Here is a 22124-nt window from a genome sequence, read left to right as displayed (position 1 = left end):
TCCATAAGATAGCAGTAGTGGTCTCTCCGAGAGCTGGTAAGGGAGACAGAGGTCACTACTCAGAACTTTGCAAGTCAAACCAAGTGCAATCCACACACACACACTCTCAGCCAGCAAGCATAATCTCTCTCACTTAACCACCTCCCGGACCCTGCCCTGCCACCAACTAAGGGACACCCACCCAAGCAAACATTTTTCCCTGAGATGCAAAAAAGTTAAAACACTGTAAATACAGCAAAGTAGCCAGGGAGGGCAGCGGAGGCTGCTTTGTGTACAAAGTGCAAACACAGTATACACACACATTGTCATCTTTTACCTCTACTGTTCTTTATCTCCATTCTGCTGCTGCCTCCTTCTACGCCTTTATCCATGTTCTTGCCCTCTGGCTCCTTTCTCCCTCCACTCCATTCTTTACCACCGCCATCCTTTCCCCCCCCTCCATTCTACCCCATCTTTCTTTCTACCCCCTCACTCATCACCTCCTAAACACCCACAGAGCACAACAGAAGAGCGATGCTGCACAGAAGCCCAGTTTGAGGCACATGATTTTCATCCACAAATTAGAGGAGCAGAAGTCTTCCCCTTCTCCCCCCCCCAAGTAATGCTGGAAATATTACAATTACTCCTCAGAAGTAATAAAATTACTCCTATTACAGTCAAAATGTAAAGGAATTACCCACTCGTTCCTCAAAAAAGTAATAAATTACAAGTAATTCATTTTTTATAACTAATTACTTCCAAGCTCTGCAAGATATATGCTAATGCTAGGAGACTCTGAACCAAGATGTGCAAGCTGGAGCGCTCAGACTTAGAGAAGAGCACAGATATAGTAAACTTCGTGGAACAGAGAGAACCAGTGGGACACTTATCTCTGGATACAAACTCTATAGGAAGGACAGGAAAGGACATACTGGAGTAGTCACTCTGTACATCAAAGAGGACATAGTGTCCAACAAGCTAGAAAGAGGCAGACCCCTCCACAGAATCTCCGTGGGTGGTGATACCAGGCCCCAAGAGTAATTTAGTCTGGGGTGTGTGCTATTGTTCCCCTGACCAAAATGCTCACAGTGATGTTGTGATGGAGAATGAAATAAAGGAGGCATCCAAAAGAGAAAATGCTGTAGTAATAGGTGACTCAATTGACCTCAGATAGACTGGAGACATGTATGTTCCATTCACAACAAAGAGGTAAAATGTGTAGATACCTTAAATGACTGTGCCTTAAAACAGTTTGTCATAGAACTGACCAGAGGGGGTGATAACACTGGACTTAAACTTAAGTGGCACCCAGGACCTGGTGTGAGATGTAAGCACCATTGAACTGATTGGGAACAGTGACCATAGTGCCAAGAGTCTGGGGCCTCTGCCTGGGGCACCAGTGAGGTCTTCTCAGGTACAGGGTTGGCAACCCCTGGCATAATGTATGTTTAATGGAAATGGGTGGAAATAATTGTTAAAGAAAGAATTACTAAGCATATAGACATTTTGCTCCGGCAGATATATATGACAAGTTAATAGAGCATCCATGCAAGACGCACTTGACAGTGGGGAAAGTCTAGATAAAATGTTGTTGATGATGTTTCTTTATATTGTACAGGGTTATGGGCTCCCCACTTTGTTGGGACCATACTGTGCTTTGTATTTTATGTCTTTCTAAATAAAAGAAAACAGATTTTTCAAAGTTCTTCTTTCTACTAAAAATGTTCAACAAGCCACCTAAATAGCTGAGAGCCAACCTATCTGCAAAGTCTGTTGTGTGTTTTTGTCCAGTTGTTTTTGAAGTATAGGCTGTTAATAGAAAAGTAGAAATAAATGTATTATTATTAAGTAGAAATGAGTTATGGCTAAGATACCTTGTTTAAGTACTAAGCAACTATTTTATTTATTAGATTTATATCCCCCCCTTCCTCCCAGTAGGAGCCCAACTACACATTGGTCATACTTGCATAGGTGACGCCCTTCCCTGGTTCTCCCTGTCAGGTTCCCACCTGCTTGTGGCTACTGCCTTTCACTAGGCACCACCAGGGATACCACCAGTCCGGACCGTCCTTTATATGGTTTCTCACTCCGCTCTAGCACAGATCTCACTAGATCCCCCTGCTAGGCAGCACCACCAGTCACATCCTATAACCAATACTCCCAGAGACTTTGCCTGAGTCTCTCTCTAGCTGGTTACTTTTGTGACTGCGTGCTTATGCTGTTCCCAACCCCCTTGTATCTTTATAGATAACACATACAACTCTGGGTTGCTCTGGATACTTGAATTGTTATTATTCCTCCCTTAACCGCTGCCACCATTAGATACTGTTTCTGTTCAGCCTTGGTAATTACCTTGCCCTCCCTTCTGGTATGTATATCCCTCAGCCAAGGATCAGGCCTTTGGCAAACCAAATAAGTATTTATTAAATATCAGAAATAACAAGATTAGTTTTAGAATGTTTCACAAGCGTATGGTTTCATCTGTTCCTGTTTTGTACTTGACTTATTATTAATCAGAACTCCAACTCCCTCTTTCTCCACACTCCTGACCTCCACCCTCAAACACCTCTTTCTCCACACTCCCAACATCCACCACAGATTCAATTGTCATTCTTCCATTTATACTCCCAGCCATTCAAACGCTCAGCCAATCATCCAGCATTCTACTGCTCATGTACTCCCCCTCCTCTTTCACTCCACTTACCATATGTCTTCTATATAAACAGCACTTACCATATTTACACTATAAGCAGGAACATCACAGCATACACATACAATGTGACTTGTTTTCATCTTGCTTTTATATAAAATCAGTGCTTTGGAGGTGGCTGATAAAGGCAGGCATTTTAATGCAGTACTAGACATGTGTGAAGAGGAAAGATCCTTTAAATTGGGGTGGGGATTTTTTTCTGACCAGCAGGATATCATTATCTTCTCATCCCTTGGTGGGCCAAACTTGGCCGGTGAACAGATGCTGCACTTTGAAGTATTGATTGTTGGGACTTCAAAGCACAGCACTGGGCTGTTTAAGAGCTTTTGGAAGCAGATTTGTGCCTTCCTCAAGGAAGGGGAAGAAGTTTCCATTCAGTGGAAACCACTTTCCCAGGCAGCACAAAACAGCTTCCAAAGGACTTTGCAATTCTCTCCATATGGCTCCTTTAAACTTTCCGTTTCAGAGGTTTAAAAGAGCCATGCAACACGGTTTGCAAAGCCCTTTAAGGAGCAGCACAGAGAGGGAGTAGGGCAAAGTTGAAGCATATCTTGATCCAGCAAACGAACAATCAGGAGCCCACTTTATGACATCAGGTATAGGCCAGGTAAGCATGGCTTCCACAAAATGGTCTGGTGGGCCAAGTTTGGCCCACAGACCAGAGTTTCCCACCCTTGCTTTAAATACTCTACCTATTTAAACATTTGTGTATTCATGGAGCTTTTTCCCAGTCCATTGTAGGCCCAATTTAAAGTGCTGTTTTTAATCTTTAAAGCCCTAGATGGCTTGTGGCCAGGTTTCCTGAAAGACTGCCTTCTCTCAAAAACCTGAAATCTTCTAAAAAAAAATCTGACTTTACAAATCAATGAATTTGTATCTACCCAAACCTGAAGATCCTCTAGGAAAGCCATGCTTAATGAAGTAAAGTGTGTAATTGTTAGGGAGAGGACCTTTTTGATAGTTGGATCCTAGTTGTGAAACAGTGTTCTAAGGGACACTTGCCTGGAGTCGCCATCTTTGTAATATTTTTCTGTTTACCTAGGCTTGGAAACAACTTACGTAGTCTTAGCCTCTCAATTTCCAGTTATGTGTGTTCTATCTTTGGAGCGGTGTGTGTTTTTGTTGTATTTATTTAGTTTTGATTTTGTGCTTTTATGTTTTGTTTTATATTTACATAGGGGTTTTTTATTGTAAGTTGCCTAGAGAACTTCATGTATCCTACCTCCGGAGCAGAGCATATCTAGTATAAAAAACCTGGTTGAATGCGGTTCTCTCATCGTGACACATTTAAATGTTTTTTTCTTTTCTTTTAATAATGTTATTTGTTATTTAATTTTGAGCATTGCATTATTTTATTGATGTATGTATTGCTATATTTGTGTTTTTGTAAGCCGCCTTGAGGGCCTTTTGGCCATAAGGTGGGGTATAAATTTAATAAATAATAATAATATCATAAAGATGCCAAAAATAAATAAATACATTTAATATGGCAGCAGTACATTTTGATTATGCCATATCTATTGAGAAATACTATTTTGCAAATATAAATAGGCATTACACTGGGTAACTTTTCCACTGAGTTGTATCTTGTGTCAAAATCCAAGCCAGTGTGTGTATGTAAAACAGTAAATGTACAAATTCTCTTAAATGTTGGTGTCTAGTAAGGTGGCTATATTTTATATATTTTAATATATATATACCTCTGACTTTGTAATTCAATGAATTACACTAACAAGAATAAAATTTTAAAACCAAATGGTAAAGCAGTAGATCAAATTTTTGAACTCAAACAGCTACAGTAGGCAGTTAAAAGATGAAATGACTCGGTGTGTTTGCCCACCACCTGAAACTCTTTAGGTTTGGTGCTAGATGAGCCCTCTCGGGAGAAATTTCCAAAGATGGCATGCAGAAACCCTAAAGGAACTTTTTCCCAGTTCCTGCCTTGGATTATTCAGTAGGGCAGATTCACAAGTGAGCAGGCAGCCCAAGATATTCAAGTCCCAAGCAGTGTAGAGGTTTAAAGGTTAAGGCAAGTGCTGTAATTTGTTACTTGATCTGTGACTGTATAGTAAAATTTGTTGTTGCTTTGAATTGAGCCCTAAAATGGTCTGGAAGTGAGCAGAGTTATGTTGGATGGTGAGATATTCAACCTGACAGATCCCAGCTAATCATCTAGCACCTTTTCAAAGATGGCTCCAAATACTACATGTTGCAGTAGTCCACTCTGGCTATTACTAAGGCATGAATATCAGTAGTAAGACTATCTCCATCCAAGATGGGTTGTAACTGGTGCACCAGCTTCAATTGGTGAAAAGTGCTTTGTGCCACAGATGCCACTTGGGCATCAAGAGTCAATCCCATCTAACAGCACTCTCAAACTATAAACTAACTCCTTTAGGGGAAGTTCAACTCTGGGCAGAAGAGAGTGAACACTATCTGCTAGGTCAGATGAACTTACTGATAGTCTCTCTGTCTTAACCCCATAGGCATCTGGTTGGGATGGGACTTTGGTCTAATCCAGCAGAGCTGTTCTTATGTTCTTGATCAAACCTAAATTTATTCGCCTTCATTCTGTAGCCAACCATTTCTCCCTCACCCCCATTCCATCCCTGGTATATTCTTGCAACAGTCTATAGATTTGCTTGCAATACTAATGTAGTGCCATAGGTTATGACATTATGCTAGTAACAGTTGTTGCACATTACCTTAAGCAATTGTTTTGCATCAGGCCTTTAAATCCAATTGTTGTTCAGATAGACAGTATATTTCCACTGCAGTAAAATTAGGTAGTAGTGACCTGAGTTTCTGCAGAACTGTCTGGACTCATCTATTCAAAATAGACATTCAAGGAAATGTTTCCTAAAAAAATCACTTTAGCTGGCTATTGGTAAACGGAGCTCCACAAGTATTTTCAAATGGCATGCATGTCACTGAAACAGTGTCAGATTACCAAGGTTTATTGTATTCAGGTGTTGTATTACTGTCAACTTCAAATAATTATAAAGTCAGATCTTATGGCCTTATACATTTCAGATCTAATGTTCTTCTTCAGAAACAGGTAATAACATACACATTGGTAGAAAAGCATGTAAATGGCTTACATACATCATAAAGCCAATGCATGTGGTAGCCACCATCTAACACAAGTATTACACCCTGCTAGATAACTGAATGAGAACGGACTCACACAAATAATTGACTACAGCTTAATTTGTACTGGCTTCTGGCAGAGCACTTTTGAGGAACAGACCAAGTTTTATCTCTGCATGTACCAGCACCCAGTACAGGTATCCTAAAACTAAATGTGCAACCTGATCCCATGTGTGTTCATACCTACTATCAAGTATATAGGCTTTGGATTGAAGTCTCGGCAACATGTTGGGAATTGGATGGGGTGGGGGGTAAAGGGGGAGGGAGGAACCACCTCTCATAAGTCTACAAAAAGTTACTGTGCCTGGTCATTGCAGATTCATATGTACTGCAGGCCAGTAACTATTTGCAAGCCTGGTAAACCTAAATTTTAATCCAGTAGCAATAGGATTTATTGTATCATGTCTGCTCTATTGTACTTTTTCTAAACAAAACACGGTGATAATCCATGTTGATTTCAGATATCAGCATTGTGTCCTTCTCAAGAAGCCTGAATTCTTTTCCTGTAAGCATAAATCCCAGGGATTAGGGCAGATGCCAACTTTAGTGGTGGGGGGGTACACTTTTTTTTCGTGATCTTTTAGAAAGGCGCTGTTATGAGCTCATGTGTAACTGTATTGTAAGGAAATGTGAATTAGGAGCCATGGAAGGTGAGTAACAGGTCGCCACATGCAAATTAAGTTGCTGATGGTGCTTTTCTTTCTATATACAGGTAAGCAGCTGGATGGCATCTGGTGAGTAACTAGACTTAGAATTAATTGGTGTTTTGATAGCCACAATTACGTTGTACACAATACTCCATGAGTGTTTTGGAAATAACAACAACTTAGACAATGTTATCAGCTACTCTGCATGTTCCTTCCAATGTTGGAAAGTGGTGCCTCAGTTTTAGCAGTTTCTGATAGTAGCACTATCCCAAACTTTACTGAGTGCTTATTAGCAGAAGCAAGGAGACCTTGTTCAGGTTTCTCTCTTGAATGGACTTTTATTGTTACCCTTGTTCTATGTGAACTGACTTAGAATATATTCATCATGAAAACTTAAGGCTTCAATGTAGTTGCTTAATCTATTTAACAACTTTTCCCTTCGTTTTGACAAGGTCTCCTCAATTAGCAAATGTTTCCTGATTAATTATTTTTAATAAAAGTATTTTTAAAAACTTAAGGTGATAGGTGTCATCCTAGAAGAAGCATTCCTCCTCATCTTTTAAGATGATGTCTGCTGTGATATGTGCATGTATCATTATTTTCTTCAGAACTATTTTATTTTAATTGCACAACTTTAATTGATGATTGTGTGAGGTTTATCTGTTTAATCTGTTAAATCTCATATATCAAATAATTCTTAAATTAGTGATGGCTACATGTAAATACGAGAGCCAGTGTGGTGTAGTGGTTAAGGTGCTGGACTATGACCTGGGAGACCAGGGTTCGAATCCCCACACAGCTATGAAGCTCACTGGGTGACCTTGGGCCAGTCCCTGCCTCTCAGCCCCAGAGGAAGGCAATGGTAAACCAGCTCTGAATACCGCTTACCATGAAAACCCTGTTCATAGGGTCGCCATAAGTCGGAATCGACTTGAAGGCAGTACACAACACAACAACAACATGTAAATACACACTTGTGTATGAGAGGGTCTCCTGATCCCAACTGGTATCTCATCTATGCAGTTTGTAAGGGGAGAAGAAGCTATCTGAAATTAGGTGAGGATCTGTTTTCGTTTTTTCTTTTGTCTTCCTATACAGATTGATTTAGTAATATGTGAGGCTAGAGATCACTTTTGACCCTGTTTTAATCTCTGGTGTATCTTGCTATATATTTATTTCTTCCACTCTTCCTCCCTGTCCCCTCAGGCATACTGCCATAGTTGTCCACAGGGATGAGTTCTTCTATGGTAGTGGAGGGATCTCCAGTTGTCCACCTGTAAGTATAACACTCTTAGAACTTCTTTTCTATATCTACTTTTTGTCTCTTCCTTTTTCTAATAGATTTCTCTTTGTCTGCTTTTATATCCTATTTAGAGAACTATTAAGAAAATATTTAGTGCAGTATTGCCAACTCTTGAAGAGTAAATATATCATGCTCTAAAACAGGAGTGGGGAATCTCTGGCTCATGGGCCTAATCAGGCCCATCAGGTCTCCCCATTTGGTCTATGAGGTCCTACACCAGATGTCATATGTGATGTCAGGTGAGTAGTAGGTAAAGACAGGGCTTGGATGAAAGGGGCTTTGCAGGCATCGCCGATCCACAGTGCCTGCAAAGCCCCTGCACAGCACTTTCCAAGTGCCTGACAATCAAGATTGTCAGCGCTTCAGAAATACTTCACAAGGGCTTTGCAAGCTTTCTTTGGGAAGATCTTTAAGGAGCATTTTTTTCTTTCCAAAGGAAGCAGTTTGTATTCAAAGTGTTTCCTCCAGCACTTTGAATAAAGCTGCTTTCTCTGCAGAAGAGAAAACTGCTCAAGGTTTAAGGAGCATTTTCTCCTCTATAGGCACTGTAAAGGAAGCCTCTTTGAAGCTGATTGGTGCCAAAAGCATGTCTTCAAAGAAGGTTGTTCTAACTATTGATCAGCTGATCATCAGTTACAACAACCTCTTTTGAACTTTGACAAGTGTCAGTCATCTGATGTCTCTATGATGTCATTTGATTGACAGGTAGGTGGTCCCACCCATCTGTCACAAAGTTGGCCCATGGAGAAGATAAGGATCATGCCCATTGATCAAATCCAGTCCCCACCCTTGATCCTAAAACATGGATTAAATCAAATTTTGTGTATTTTTGCTGCAATGTATTAACTTTTGAATACACTTCATTTCTTATAGCTAGCAATACTCCAGGCACTTCCAGACTGTTACTATTTTGGGGTGGGATTCAATCACAATTCAGGTTGCACAATTGTAGTTGACTAGGAGGCCTTACGCAATAAACCTGCTTCCACAAAAGACTGGATTTCTTGTGATAAGGAAAGTGACAGAAAAATGCACTGGAAAGTGTGGGATAACACTTGCTTTGACATCTAACCTCCCCGCAAACAAATCAGAATGAATGATCATTAAATAGCCAACATCGCCTAATCTCCGTGCAAACAAATCAGGATGAATGCTCAATAAACAGTTGCCTGGAAGCACCCTCTAATGTCACTATTATGCAACCATTGCTGGCTTTGTAGCTAGACTTGTTCCGTTTTATTATGTGTATTGAAACCAAAGTGGTTTCTGCTCATAGTTGACAAAACTGAAGCCTTGATGCCCCTAAACCCAAAATATTTCTTCCTTCTATAAGATGACGTGTAAGCAACAAAGCAAAATAGAGATCAAATTTAGTTTTTCTTTTCCTTTCTGTTTTCTACCTCCAAACTGAGGATTTGTGAGTCTCCTTCTGGAACTTGACTATTTTAAGCTGTTACTAGGGCAGGTATAGGGAACCTTTGGCCCTCTAGATGTTTCTGAACTCAACTCCCATCATCCCTGGCTATTAGCTGTTCTTGCTTGGACTGATGGAAATTGTAGTTCAGCAGCATCTAGAGGGCCAAAATGTCCCCACACCGGTGCTAGTGTTTTGGCAAATATGCAGGGCTGGCGCCAAGCATGACTGCATCCTTGGGCATCAGCCTGCCCTGGACCCATGGCATTGTAGCCCAGCACCACCCCATACAGGCAGCACAGGGCTAATCAGCCCACCTGCATGCCTCACCTACCTCTCGTGCTGTGTGAATGACGTGCACGCATGCCTGTCAGCCTTCAAGCAGCCCCTGAGGGAAACCCCCATCTTCGGGTGTGCATGGCATTCACACTAACAGGAAAGGTAGGTGGGGTATGCGGGTGGGCTTATTGAAGCCCACACTGTCTGTATTGGGGGGCAGGGAGGTCTGGGAGGTCCCTCTCTGCAATCCTTGGCAGGACTGGGTCACAGGACCCGATGCTACTGCGGATCATGGAATGGGAGCACCACCCTCCCACCCTAAGGAAGGGCCCTTCAGAGGCCACTCTGGGCCATAGGGGCCCTTGGCCAGGGCCAACCTGGCTGCCCTCTGGCACCAGCCCTGCAAATATGGTAATTGATGTGAGTCATTGGGGGGGGGAGACACAGAAATATTTTAATAGGAGTCTGAGAATTTGTTCTTGATGTCTTAATATCCTCCTGCATATACATTTCACAGGGTGGGACTCTCCTTGGGCCCCCAGATTCTATTGTAGACCTGGGATGCACAGAAGTTTCAGAAGAGCTCTTCTTGGAATACTTGTCCTCATTGGGGGAATCTATATTCCGGTGAGAGAATGCTGCTTTGTTACTATTCTAACAGTCTGTGAAAAATACACTAGAAAGAAAGCTTAGGAACATAGAAAGCTGCCTTTTTAGCAAATCACATCATTGGTCCATTCTAGCTCATTGTTGTCTGACTGGTAGCAGCTCTCCTGGATTTCAGACAAGGATCTGTCCCAGCCCTACCTGGAGATGCCAGGGATTGAACCTTAGACCTTCTGGATGCAAAACAGATGGTTTACCACTGAGCTTTGGCTCTTCCCTACAACTCTCATTGGAACAAATTTCACAAGCATGTTCCTTTTTAAAAACAAAACTTCTGATTTTATTTTATTGAACTTGTACTTTAGAGTTTACCTTGGAACTATTTTGCACAAACCATACTTTATTGTATATAGCCATACATTGTAAGTTATGTTAGGTTTTGATACAGTATGGATAGGCCCATTATGTAGATCAATTGCATCCCATGGATTTTTTTGAAATGTTGTAAAGTTTTGAAGTATTTTATTTGGGATTTCAGACAAGGGTTGGGATTGAAGTATTTTATTTGGGATTTGGGACATTGTGGATGGCCTAATAAAAATATTGCTCTGGTATGGGCAATTAATTTGGGTTGTGAGCCACAGAGTGCTTTGTTTGATGTTAGTAATGATTTCTTATCATCACTCTTTCCTGAATTGTTTTTAATTTGACTGATGCTCCTTGAAATTTTATAATGCATCATCTTCTAACATTAATTGTTGTAAACCACCCAGACAGCTTCAGCTATGGGGCGGTATACAAATGCAATAAATAAATAAATAAACATAAACATAAAGTTGACTGGTAGAAATCCACACTAGCAGGTGTGTGGGGACAACACACATTTAAGTGGAAACCAGAGGACTGTATAGATCAGGGGTGGAGAATCTTTTGCAGCCCAAGGGCCATATTTCCTTCTGGGCAACCTTCTGGGGGCAGAATGCCAGGGATGGGCAGGGCCAGAGGCAAAAGTGGGTAAAGCAACAAATATGAATATTCCCTTTGTACAGTAGGCTAGTTTCTACATACATTGGCACACCTTTACTCCAGCCAGGCAACCAAGCAAAAGCATTGTCCGAGTTCAAGCAGGCAAGAACACTCAAAGAGGGTACAAAGCAGGGCTGGGTGAGGGATTGACCTGGGGAGAGACATAAGGGCCAGACAGAGAGGACTGGAGGGCCACATTTGGCCCCCAGGCCTAAGGCTCCCCATCCCTGTTCTAGAACTTGCAGCAAATTGGAATGAATCCTTTTACTTTAATGGGAGACGTATTCATAAATTATTTATTTATTACTAACTCTATATCCCGCCCTTCCTCCCAGAAGGAGCCTAGCACAGCAACCAAGTGATAGAACACTAAAAGCATCTATAAAACACCTTAAAAGATTTTTAAAAGATGCTTTGTTTTTAATATATATATATTTTGTAAATCTTTTAAAATATCTTAAAAAGCCATTCCAACACAGATGCACACTGAGATAAAAGTTTCTACTTAAAAAGGTTTATTGAAAGAGGAAGGTCTTCAGTAGGCACCCAAAAGACAACAGAGACTTTGCCCGTCTAATATTTAAAGGGAGGAAATTCCAAAGGATAGGTGCCTCAACACTAAAGGTCTCCTTCCTATGTGCTGTGAAATGGATCTCCTGATGCGATGGTATCTGTGGAGGCCCTTGCCTGCAGAAGGCAGTGATCGACTGGGTATATAAGGGGTACAGTCAATATTTCAGGCATCCTGGTCTCAAGCTGTATAGGGCTTTATACGCCAAAACCAACACCTTCAGCTTAGCCCAGTAGCTTAATGGGCAACCAGTGCAATTCCTTTAGCAGAAGAGTAACATGATGGGAATGTCTTGCCCCAGTAAGAAGTTTCGCTGCCACATTTTGCACCGGCTGCAGTTTCTGGAACAACTTCAGGGGCAGCCCCACATACAGCACATTACAGTAGTCCAGCCTGGAAACTACCAGTGCATGGACAACAGCGGTCAGGCTATCCTGGTCCAGAAACAGCCTCAGCTGTCTTATCAGCCGAAGCTGGTAACAAGCACTCCCAGCCACTGAGGTCACCTGGGCCTCTAGTAACAAAGATGGATCTAGGAGCATCCCCAGACTATGAAGGTGCTCTTTCAAAAGGAGTACAATCCCATCCAAAGCAGGCAGTTGGCTAATTATCTGCACTCATGAATTACAGTATCTGGCCCCACAGTGCCTCCATTTTGCTAGTATTCAGTCAGTTTATTGGCCCTCATCCAGTTCACCAACAAGTGCAGGTACTGGTCCAGGGCTTGCACAGCTTCTCCTGATTCAGGTGTTACTGAGAAACAGGGCTGGTTATCAGTGTACTGCTGACACCTCACCCCAAATCTCCTAATGATTGCTCCCTACAGATACATATAGATGTTAAACAGCATTGGGGATGAGATGGAACCCTGCAGCACCCCACAGCACAACTACCAGGGCGCTGAAAGACAATCACCCAGTGTTATTATCTGAAACCGACCCTTGAGATAGGATTGGAACCACTGTAAAACAGTGCCTCCAAGGCCCATCTCACCAAGTTGGCTCAGAAGGATACCATGGTCAACAGTATCAAAAGCTGCTGGGAGATCAAGTAAGAACAACAGCATCGCACTCCCCCTGTTCCTCACCCGATAAGGTCATCTATCAGGGCAACCAAGGCTGATTCAGTCGCATAACTGGACCTGAACCCAGATTGGAATGGGTCAAGATAATCTGTTTCATCCAAGAGTACTTGCAATTGCTGCGCCACAACCCTCTCGATCACCTTCCCAAAAAAGGGGGTAGTTGCAACTAGTCGAGAGCCAGTGTAGCCTAGTGGTTAGAGTGTGGGACTATGACCTGGGAGACCAGGGTTTGAATCCCCACACAGTCACAAAGCTCACTGGGTGACTGTGGGCCAGTCATTGCCTCTCAGCCTCAGAGGAAGGCAATGGTAAACCACCTCTGAATACCGCTTACCATGAAAACCCTATTCATAGGGTTGTCATGAGTCAGAATTGACTTGAAGGCAGTTCATTTCTTTTTTTGCATCTAGGCAGTAGTTGTCACAAACCAGTGGGTCCACGGTGGGGTTTTCCAGGAGCAGTCAGATCACAGCCTCTTTCAGGGTGGCTGGGACCACTTCCTCCTGCAAAAATACATTGACCACACCCTGGATCCACTCTGTCATGCCCCCTTGGCAAGCTTTAATAAGCCAATAAAGGCAAAGGTTGAGAAGACACATTGTTGGCCACAGTCACAAGTGCCTTGTCCACATTTTCAGGCCATATCCATTGAAACTGATCCCAAGAAGTTGCAGCAGACATTACACTGGACTCCTCACTGGAGAGTACAGTAAATGTGGATGGGGCATCAAGATTGCTACAGAGACAAGCAACTTTACTCTCAAAGTGCCTTGCAAACAAATCACAGTGGGCTTCTGAGGGGTCTTAAACCTCATTTCCTGGAGAAGATGTTAACAGACCCCAGACAATTCAAAAAAGCTCCACTGGAGCTTTTATATTATAAATGAATAGGCTTATATAGGTTTAATAGCCCACTTATATAAATAGGTTTAAGAGTGCACAGTCATGTGGATTGTAGCCAGGGAATAAAATGGATGCTGTTACTGCTTATACACATGCTCCATTCCCAATCACATCTGGAACGTTGAGGGGGAAAGATAAGCTTCTCTAATTCTGCTATACAGACAATGCCCACTGCTCCTTTTGATACCGATAGCGATGCCCATGGCTCCTCCAAGCTGCTTTGCTATTGAGTTATGGTTGGCTTAATAGAGAAAAAATCTTCATTGTGTAATAATTAGTTACATTATGCCTGGCCATGTAATACTCCAAGTAGTATTAAAAACAAACTCTCTGCTTACATACTCTCTGCTTTATTCTCCTTAAAATATTTTAATCTCATGGTGAATTTGGATTCTCCCATTACTGAAACAGTAGAATGTACAAATGTGTTCCAGATATGTGATTTGTACAAGAAAGTGTCTGCCCTTCTCCCCAAAAAACCACTGCAGACAAGACAGGCCCATGTCTTACTCTTTTGCCCAGTGGAATAGTCAAAAGTAATGGAGGGAGAGAGAAACTGGGGCCTAACAGTAGGCTATCCATGCCAGCATAAAGCTGCAATCCTAACCCCAATTACGTGAGAGTGAGCCCCATTGAATTCAATAGGATGGACTTCTCAGTAGACGTGGTTAGGTTTGTGCCGGTATTAGAACTTCTGTGCCCACATCTCTTATAACATTTGCCTTTCTTAAGAATAACACAGCTTGAACCTCAGAGATAAAACTTATACTGCTACCTAGGGTGTGTGTCAGGGGTCTTCAGTACAGATGCTGTAAAGCAATTTCATATTAAATCAATTTAGCATTGATTTGTGCTACATTGTTAGATGTGAGCCAGTACTAAGTGGTTTTTGTACTCCAGAATGCAACTGAGGCACTAACTACACATGTATTAAAATCCCAACACTAGTATGTATAAAAAGCCACTTTGGGGAAGAAAGGATTTTGAGTAGACAAGCTGCAGCAGGAGGGAATGTTTAATCCATTTCCTGCCTGTGGTTTCTCCATTCCAGATTCCCACACAGAATTTTTTTTAAAAAGGCAAATACAAATTTTTGAAGCAGATAGAGGCCAATTTGGTGAGGAAAAGGTGGACATGGGTTAAGCATCCCTTCTAGCTTCTCCAGTTGAACCTCCCCCATGCTGCCTCTGTGCAGTTGATTAATAATAACTGTGCTGTATATCCATGAACATTGCACATTGCATGTAGTTAGTTCCTGATTGAGGTTGCAGGATAAATTGGCTTCTATATACACTATATAGGTATAGATTGATTTATTTCTCTATTTTATTACATTTATATACCACCTTTCCTCCAAGGAGATCTAAGTGGTGTACATGGCCCTCCCCCTCTCTATTTCATCCTCACAACAACCCTGAGAGGTAGATTAGTCTGAGAGGCAGTGACTGGCACAAGGTCACCCAGTAAGCTTTATGGCTGAGTGGGGATTCAAGCCCTAGTCTCCCAGGCCATAGTCCAACACTCTCCATTACACCACCCTGGCTCTCATAAATGTAGATATATAAATGAAAGTTGTTCTAGAATCCCCCTGAATCAAGTTTTTCTTGCTGCATTTATTTCTTGTTCATTGATTAGTCTTCTCTCACCTTTTTTTTTCCACAGAGGAGAGTCTTATAATCTTTTTGACCATAACTGCAATACATTCAGTAATGAAGTGGCACAATTCTTGACAGGAAGGAAAATCCCTTCCTACATCACTGACCTTCCTTCTGAAGTCCTTGCCACGTGAGTAGAGTCCTCTGTTTTATGTGTGGTGTGTATGTGTATGGTACACACCATGGATATGACATCCATACTATTCATGCCAAATTTAATAGTCACAGCTTTTCAGGAATATTGGGAACTTGGCATGGATTCTACTAGCATGGTATACTGATCAATCTTTCAGATTGGTCTGCAGGCAAAGGACACTAAGGTCTATACTATCATAAAATGCTTTTTCAAAAAAGCATTCTTAAACTGACAATGTTTATTTGTGAAGAAAAAGCAACTATATGTGCCCATTCTAGAATATGCTGTTAATCTATATTTGCCCTTGGAGGTGGTGTTTGCAATAAACAGCACCTTCAGAGGCAAGTAGCAGCCAGGAAAGGTTATTCACTGACAGGCAAAAAATCTTGCAGTTTAAGAATGTACCTGTAGCCCACAGATATGTCTATCAAACTTTAAAAAGCAGGGAAATTGGGCAGCTATAGTGAATGCACCAGGGGAGCAGGAGACCTGATCCCCTCTCTGAGATATTGTACTGCCCTACACATTTGTAAAAATGCAAACACAATTTGGGTTCGTCTTTCACAATCCAATCCACTTCCTGTGTAGCTTAGAAGAATTTGATAACGTGTCTCTGAGCATATGGTGAGTGGTGGCAACACCTGCAATCAGCCCACATAACAGACACAAGACATGCACTGTGCTGGTCTTGTTTTAGTAGGGAGGAAGCAACAATATTAAGACAGCTGATATTGTTCAGATAGTCACTTTAAATATGTTTGATTTACTTTGCAATTTTACTGAATTTCCTATAGTAAATCATTTTCTGTTTCTGTGAATATGTGAAGTACAGCAACACTTTGCACACACGAGATGGACTGCCTACAAATTGATTCTGACTTATGGCGACCGGCCAGAGCTTGGAAAAGTTACTTTTTTGAACTACAACTCCCATCAGCCCAATCCAGTGGCCATGCTGGCTGGGGCTAATGGGAGTTGTAGTTCAAAAAAGTAACTTTTCCAAGCTCTGGGCAACCCTATGAATAGGGTTTTCATGGTAAGCAGTATTCAGAGGTGGTTTACCATTGCCTTCCCCTGAAGCTGAGAGGCAGTGACTGACCCAAGGTCACCCAGTGAGCGTCATGGCTGTGTGGGGATTCGAGTCCTGGTCTCCCAGGTCACAGTCCAACACCTTAACCACTACATAAGACAAAACAGTTGGAGGTGAAATATATTCTAGCAAATTTCCATGTGTACTCTGTTTTTAATTGACCATGCCCACCTTTCCTTAAGTGGTTTAAGCATAACAGGCTGAAAACCTGCATCTTGGGCAGGCCAAGTATGTTTTTTCCAACAGCTAGATTCATTGCTTAGGTAACAGTGTGTTGTAATCAGTCTGATATTACACCTAACTGCAGTTTCAGACTGAACTGTTAATGCACCCAAAATAGAAATTGAACATAACCTCCAGTTTGAAACATAAAAGGCTATCTTCACCATCCTATGACATAGACCAATACAAAGGCTTAGGATAGGTGAAACTGACCTGCAGGAAGTGCAGGGAGGGGAGGAGGAGGAGAGGAATTCGGTGGGCAGGCACTGGGCAGAGGGAAAGCCCCATTTCTTTCCAAAAGAAAAACATTGTGAACAGTATCACCGTTTTTCAGGGTTTCCCCCACCTTTTTATTCTACAGCAGGCACATGTAGTCTCCCACCCAAATTTAAACCAAAGTTGTCACTGGCCACTTCCACACCAGACCTTTATTTCACTTTTGACAGTCATGGCTTCCCCCAAAGAATCCTGGGAAGTGTAGTTAGTGAAGGGTGCTGAGAGTTGCTAGGAGATGCCCTACTTCCCTCACAAAGCTAGAATCCCCAGAAGAGGGGCTGACTGTTAAACAACTCTGGCCACTGCAGCTCTGTCAGAGGAATAGGAGTCTCCTAATAGCTGTCAGCACTCTTCACAAACTTGATTACCCAAGCCAAACAGCTGTGAATCTGACTTTTAGAACACTGACAGTTGGTTCTTACTGAGCATGCCTGACATTATAATAGACTTCAATGTTAAATTTCTTAAATTAATTAAAAATTAGCCATGCATTTTTTTTTACCTTTTAAACTGCAGAAGATGAAGATCAGAGTATGGGGCAAGGTCAGTAATAGGATTACAGGTACTCTGTGAACATGGCTGATTTTTAATTAATTTCAATTAATTAAAATTCAATTATGAGAGCAGTGAGAGAGAAAAGTCCAACAGGGGCCTGGATTTTTTTCCTTTTGTTTTACAATTTGAACAGTCAGTCTCTCTGACTGTTGTGTGTATCGCCATGAAAACTTAGAGCATTGTTAAGCAAGCATTTCTGAGTTCTGGACTATAAATTTTGTAAGGTTTTGTTTTGAGATGAGCTTGTGGGAAGTAGCAGAATGGCATGGGGGTTATTTTCAGTTTAACATTGCAGAATGTGAAAAATCCATGCTGGCTATAGTATACAACCACTCTCATGGCTGTATAATTTGTGTCAGGAAACTAGTGTTGGGCCCTAATCTGGATCAGTTCATCATCGCTGCTTTTCTTCAAAATGAAAGTAGCTAGTTTAAGTACACTTTAAAAAATGTATATTGTAATACGCTGTTTGAGCCTAAGAGGATATTATTACTTCTCAGCTCATGTAATGCTCTAAAGAGCCACCATGGCTTTCAGAATGTTTGGTTACTGTCTGAAACAAACAAGTGTTTGGGGGCAGCCGAGAAGGGGGCAGGGAAAAGATATTAGATACCTCTTACCAAAGTTATTTTTGAAGAGAGTTTCGAAAGAGTCAGAGTATTCAGTGGGTCACTCTCATCACCATTGCGTGTCCCAGCCCATCTAAAACATGGCCATGGAAAACAAATGCAGATGCAGCATACAATCTGGAAAAAAATGTCCCCCCAAGATGGCTTGCCATATTGGAGAATGCTGGAACACAATTCCCAGCACATTGCATTGCCAGCTGTAGCACAAACAGAGAGGTGTAGCACCCCATACCTGTCACAGGAGATTGGGTGTAACGTCTGGCTCACAGGCGCCTGTCACCAAAGCAGCATCCATTACAACACTGCAAGGGACCCTAGGGCTCTACAGCTTAGGATGGCAAAATGTTTTTAAGTAGATGCACACCAACCCAAATATTTCTACTGCTACAACCAGGAAGTGCCAATGGTCCCCAGAAAAAGAAGGTAAAATGTGACAAAGAATTGTTTCAGTGCTTTACAGATGAATGAATTACTGGCATGAGCTCAGTTCACCACATGTATCACTTGCAAGGACTGAAATGTCTTCTCCCCCTGCCCTCCCCACCACACTCACAATAGGAACACCCTTAATTAATTTGGCTTCTGTAGAAGCCGCTTTCTTTTAATTTAGATGAGAACCCATTTGTGTTCAGAGTTCTTTGAAAACTTAAACACTCTCTTCCCCAACCATTCTTTATGTTTTTCTTGTGGTTTCAGACCATTTGGACAAGCTCTGCGGCCTCTCCTCGACTCTGTTCAGATCCAGCCACCTGGAGGAAATAACTTTAGCAGGCACAATGGACAGAGCTAGCAGACGTGGTGGAAAGTGCCTCAGTTCACCAGGGCATTTCCTTTTTAACCTCCATTGTACCAGATTCCTGTCTTATAATTTCATGCCAGCATTAACAGCAAAATAATGCACCAGATTTTCCAGAGAATTTACTGGATTGCATGTGACATGATGCTAACAAAAAAAGTGGTCATAAAATCAAATAGCGTATTTACTTACTAAAGTTGTTTTTGTCTTGGTTCTCTTTGGATGCTTTTTAAATATTCCCTGCTGAGAAAGTGGAGATTAGGAATCACATTGCACAATTTAGAGTAACATGGGTGGCACTGAGTATGCTAGTCTTAGCCATTCCTTACCAGACTTGCTTATTTTCATAACCCTTGTTACAATGTACTTGTGGCAGACGTAACCCCAAAGGTGTAAGTCTTGCATCACTGAAGTTCCTAATACTAATTCAATGTTAAGCTTGAATATTCTTTTGTAGGAGGAGGGAGAAAACTAAAAACATTCACTGTGAAATAATTTCTGTCTTGAATGAATAATATAGGTTAATTTCTCAATGGCAGTAATCTATGATAAATGATGGGATGGATTTCTAATTCTGGGTATCAGTGACTGCAAAAAGGACCACAAGCAGTCTTGCAATACCTGAACTAGACTGGAGACAGGGCAAATCATCTTTATCCCTATGTGAAGAAAAATTGAGATCTTACCACCTCAGCAGTCTCTCCATGTTGTAAAGACAAGTATAAAAATATGTCTACTTGGGTACATACCTTCTATCACAATTATTTCCTTAAGAAAGTAAGACATAGGTAATTGCATTTGAAGTGGAAGATAGGATGCTGGTTGCTAGGTAATAACCGCCCTGCAATGAAGTTCAAAATCAATATTAATGTCTACCATTTAAGGAAGAGGAAGTTTGGCCCTCAAGCTGGACATGACTTTCAGAACGTGTTTGAAAAATATCTGCTTGGACTGATCATGTTGTGTTTGTTTAGTGGTGGGGAATTTCATCCATACCATGGTCCCAGTCAGAGCTTGGAAAAGTTACTTTTTTGAACTGCAGTTTCCATCAGCCCCAGCTAGCATGGCCACTGGATTGGGCTGATGGGAGTTGTAGTTCAAAAAAGTAACTTTTCCAAGCTCTGGTCCCAGTCTGGATCAGGGACCCCTACAGCTGCGTTTTGTAAACAAAGAGACATGGCCAGTCTAAACCCATTTTTGAACCACTTGCTTAAAAGTTGCATCTAGTCCAAAAAGTTGTGTCTTCCAGATTTTTTGAAGATGATATTTAATGGGTCAGCTATTGAGGGACAGGAACAAAAGGATAATGCTTTCCTATTCTCTCTAGTGAGCATGTTCAAAGAAGCATTGGGGCAATGGTTTCTACCATTTGATAATGCCCTGCCTCTGCCTAACAAAGGCCTTGCCTCCAAACTCAGCCTGGTCTACTGTACGGGATATAAATTCAATCAACTTGGAGATCTTATCAGATCCTACAAGAGCTATGCCTTTTTTCTTTGATAGGCTGTTTTTTTTCTTTTCATAACTAATGTTTCCAAAAGATGCACGGTGAAAACTTGTCCGTTCCTGCTCATACTTGGCAGGAAGTCAGGAAAATCTGTTCATGCTCAGAAGTAATATTCCCATTTACCTTATAACATAGCAGCATCACATAATTTGTTAATCTAAAATATGACCCTAGAAAAGTAGCTAGATTACAGTTTGAAGGAGATGCTCTCATCACTTTAGGTCTGAGGCAGCAGGAAAGGACAGAGCTCTTGCCCTATGTCTGCCCTCTTCTCTTTCCTGCTCTGGTATAAAACTGGAGCTATCCTTGCAATAGCAGGCAGGAAAGGAAGAGTTGAAAAGAATGGTGAAGGAATTTGGATAGGAAGTACAATAGCTGTATCCTCTTGTGTTGCCTCAGATCCTTTGAACAGAGTCTCCATACTAATCTGGCAATCCCATGTTTTCCACTGTGGTGGCATATTAAACCTGTTTTGATTGCCATTTCAGTGTAACAATCAGGGTAACCGTGAATCTGGTCCTGAACATTCTTTCAGTATATTGTCTTCTGCTTGTAGAAATGCATCTGTATCCTCTCTTTTGTTGCAGTCAGTGAGGGTTTGTGGTAGAGAAGGTCTAGAAACCTTTAAAAATTCATCCTAGCAAAGTTTGCAGAAGCACTGAATTAACTGTCTTCTGTAATGTTCTTTCCTTCCATTCCTACAGCCACATCCAAAGTATATTTATTTCCTTGTTGGGGCCTCTGAGTTTCATGGGATATACTATGTAGTAAGCGTGTTTTAGGATTGCTGCCTTAGAAATGCCAACAGTTCATTTTTACTTGTGTGTATCATAAGCATTCCTTCTGTCTATTTTTATATGCCTTTCTCCAGCTGATTAGTGTGTCTGGCCAGGTGCAGTAGTGGAGAAAGTCCTGGAACTTACTTGACCACCCTTTTAAGCACTTTCCTTCTCACAACTTCAGGAATGTGCAATGTGATTCTATGCATGTTTACTCAGAAGTAAGTCCCACTGAGTTCAGTGGGCCTTACTCCCAAGCAAGTGCATGTAGGATTGCAACCTTGGATATCTTCAGTGGGACTGAAGGGAGATTATGCCTCTTGCATAATGGAACCTGATTTGTCCTCCCTGCTATTTCCAGTAAAGAGATGAGCCTGTTGCTCTTCAGTAATGTTCATGGGCTCTATTTTCAATTGTGTGCAATAGCAATTCAAGCCTCTGCATCAAGGGAAGCCTTAGAAGAAGCTACATTTGAAGACTGGCTCTCCATTGTAGAACATAAATTACCTGATTGTATCTTCCACTCCTTACCAGTTAATATGATTGAGTATGGATATTCCATAGTCAGTGCCCTGTTTTAAAATGGTTAGGAAGGACAGCCATGTACATACCCAGCATTCTATTCAGTCCTGTGTATTTATGAAAATAAAGAGACATGTATATGTATGTAAATGGCTGACAATGGGCAGGGGAACCTGAGCAGCTCTTGTATGAGAGCGGAGGCTTGATCCAAGTGATGGATCTGCCATTTCTGGGGATTCCATTTTGCCATTTTATAACTAAAATAAATAAAGCCTTTGCCAGGAA

General features: G+C 41.6%; 1 protein-coding gene across 1 annotated transcript in view; it reads left to right on the top strand.

The window, feature by feature from the left end:
• DESI1 (desumoylating isopeptidase 1) overlaps positions 1–22124 on the top strand; it is a 25048-nt gene extending 2924 nt beyond the window's left edge. The window contains exons 2-6 of the mRNA XM_061639292.1: positions 6552–6573; positions 7693–7762; positions 10000–10109; positions 15335–15457; positions 18932–22124. Of these exons, the coding sequence (XP_061495276.1) occupies positions 6552–6573; positions 7693–7762; positions 10000–10109; positions 15335–15457; positions 18932–19025 (419 nt within the window). The 3' untranslated portion in view covers positions 19026–22124. The remainder of the gene's footprint in view (positions 1–6551; positions 6574–7692; positions 7763–9999; positions 10110–15334; positions 15458–18931) is intronic.

This window comes from Rhineura floridana, chromosome 8, assembly GCF_030035675.1.
Source record: "Rhineura floridana isolate rRhiFlo1 chromosome 8, rRhiFlo1.hap2, whole genome shotgun sequence".
In the NCBI taxonomy this organism is placed as follows: Eukaryota; Metazoa; Chordata; class Lepidosauria; order Squamata; family Rhineuridae; genus Rhineura; species Rhineura floridana.
Note: the sequence above shows the minus strand (reverse complement) of the source record. Positions and strands in the feature narration are given on the sequence as shown.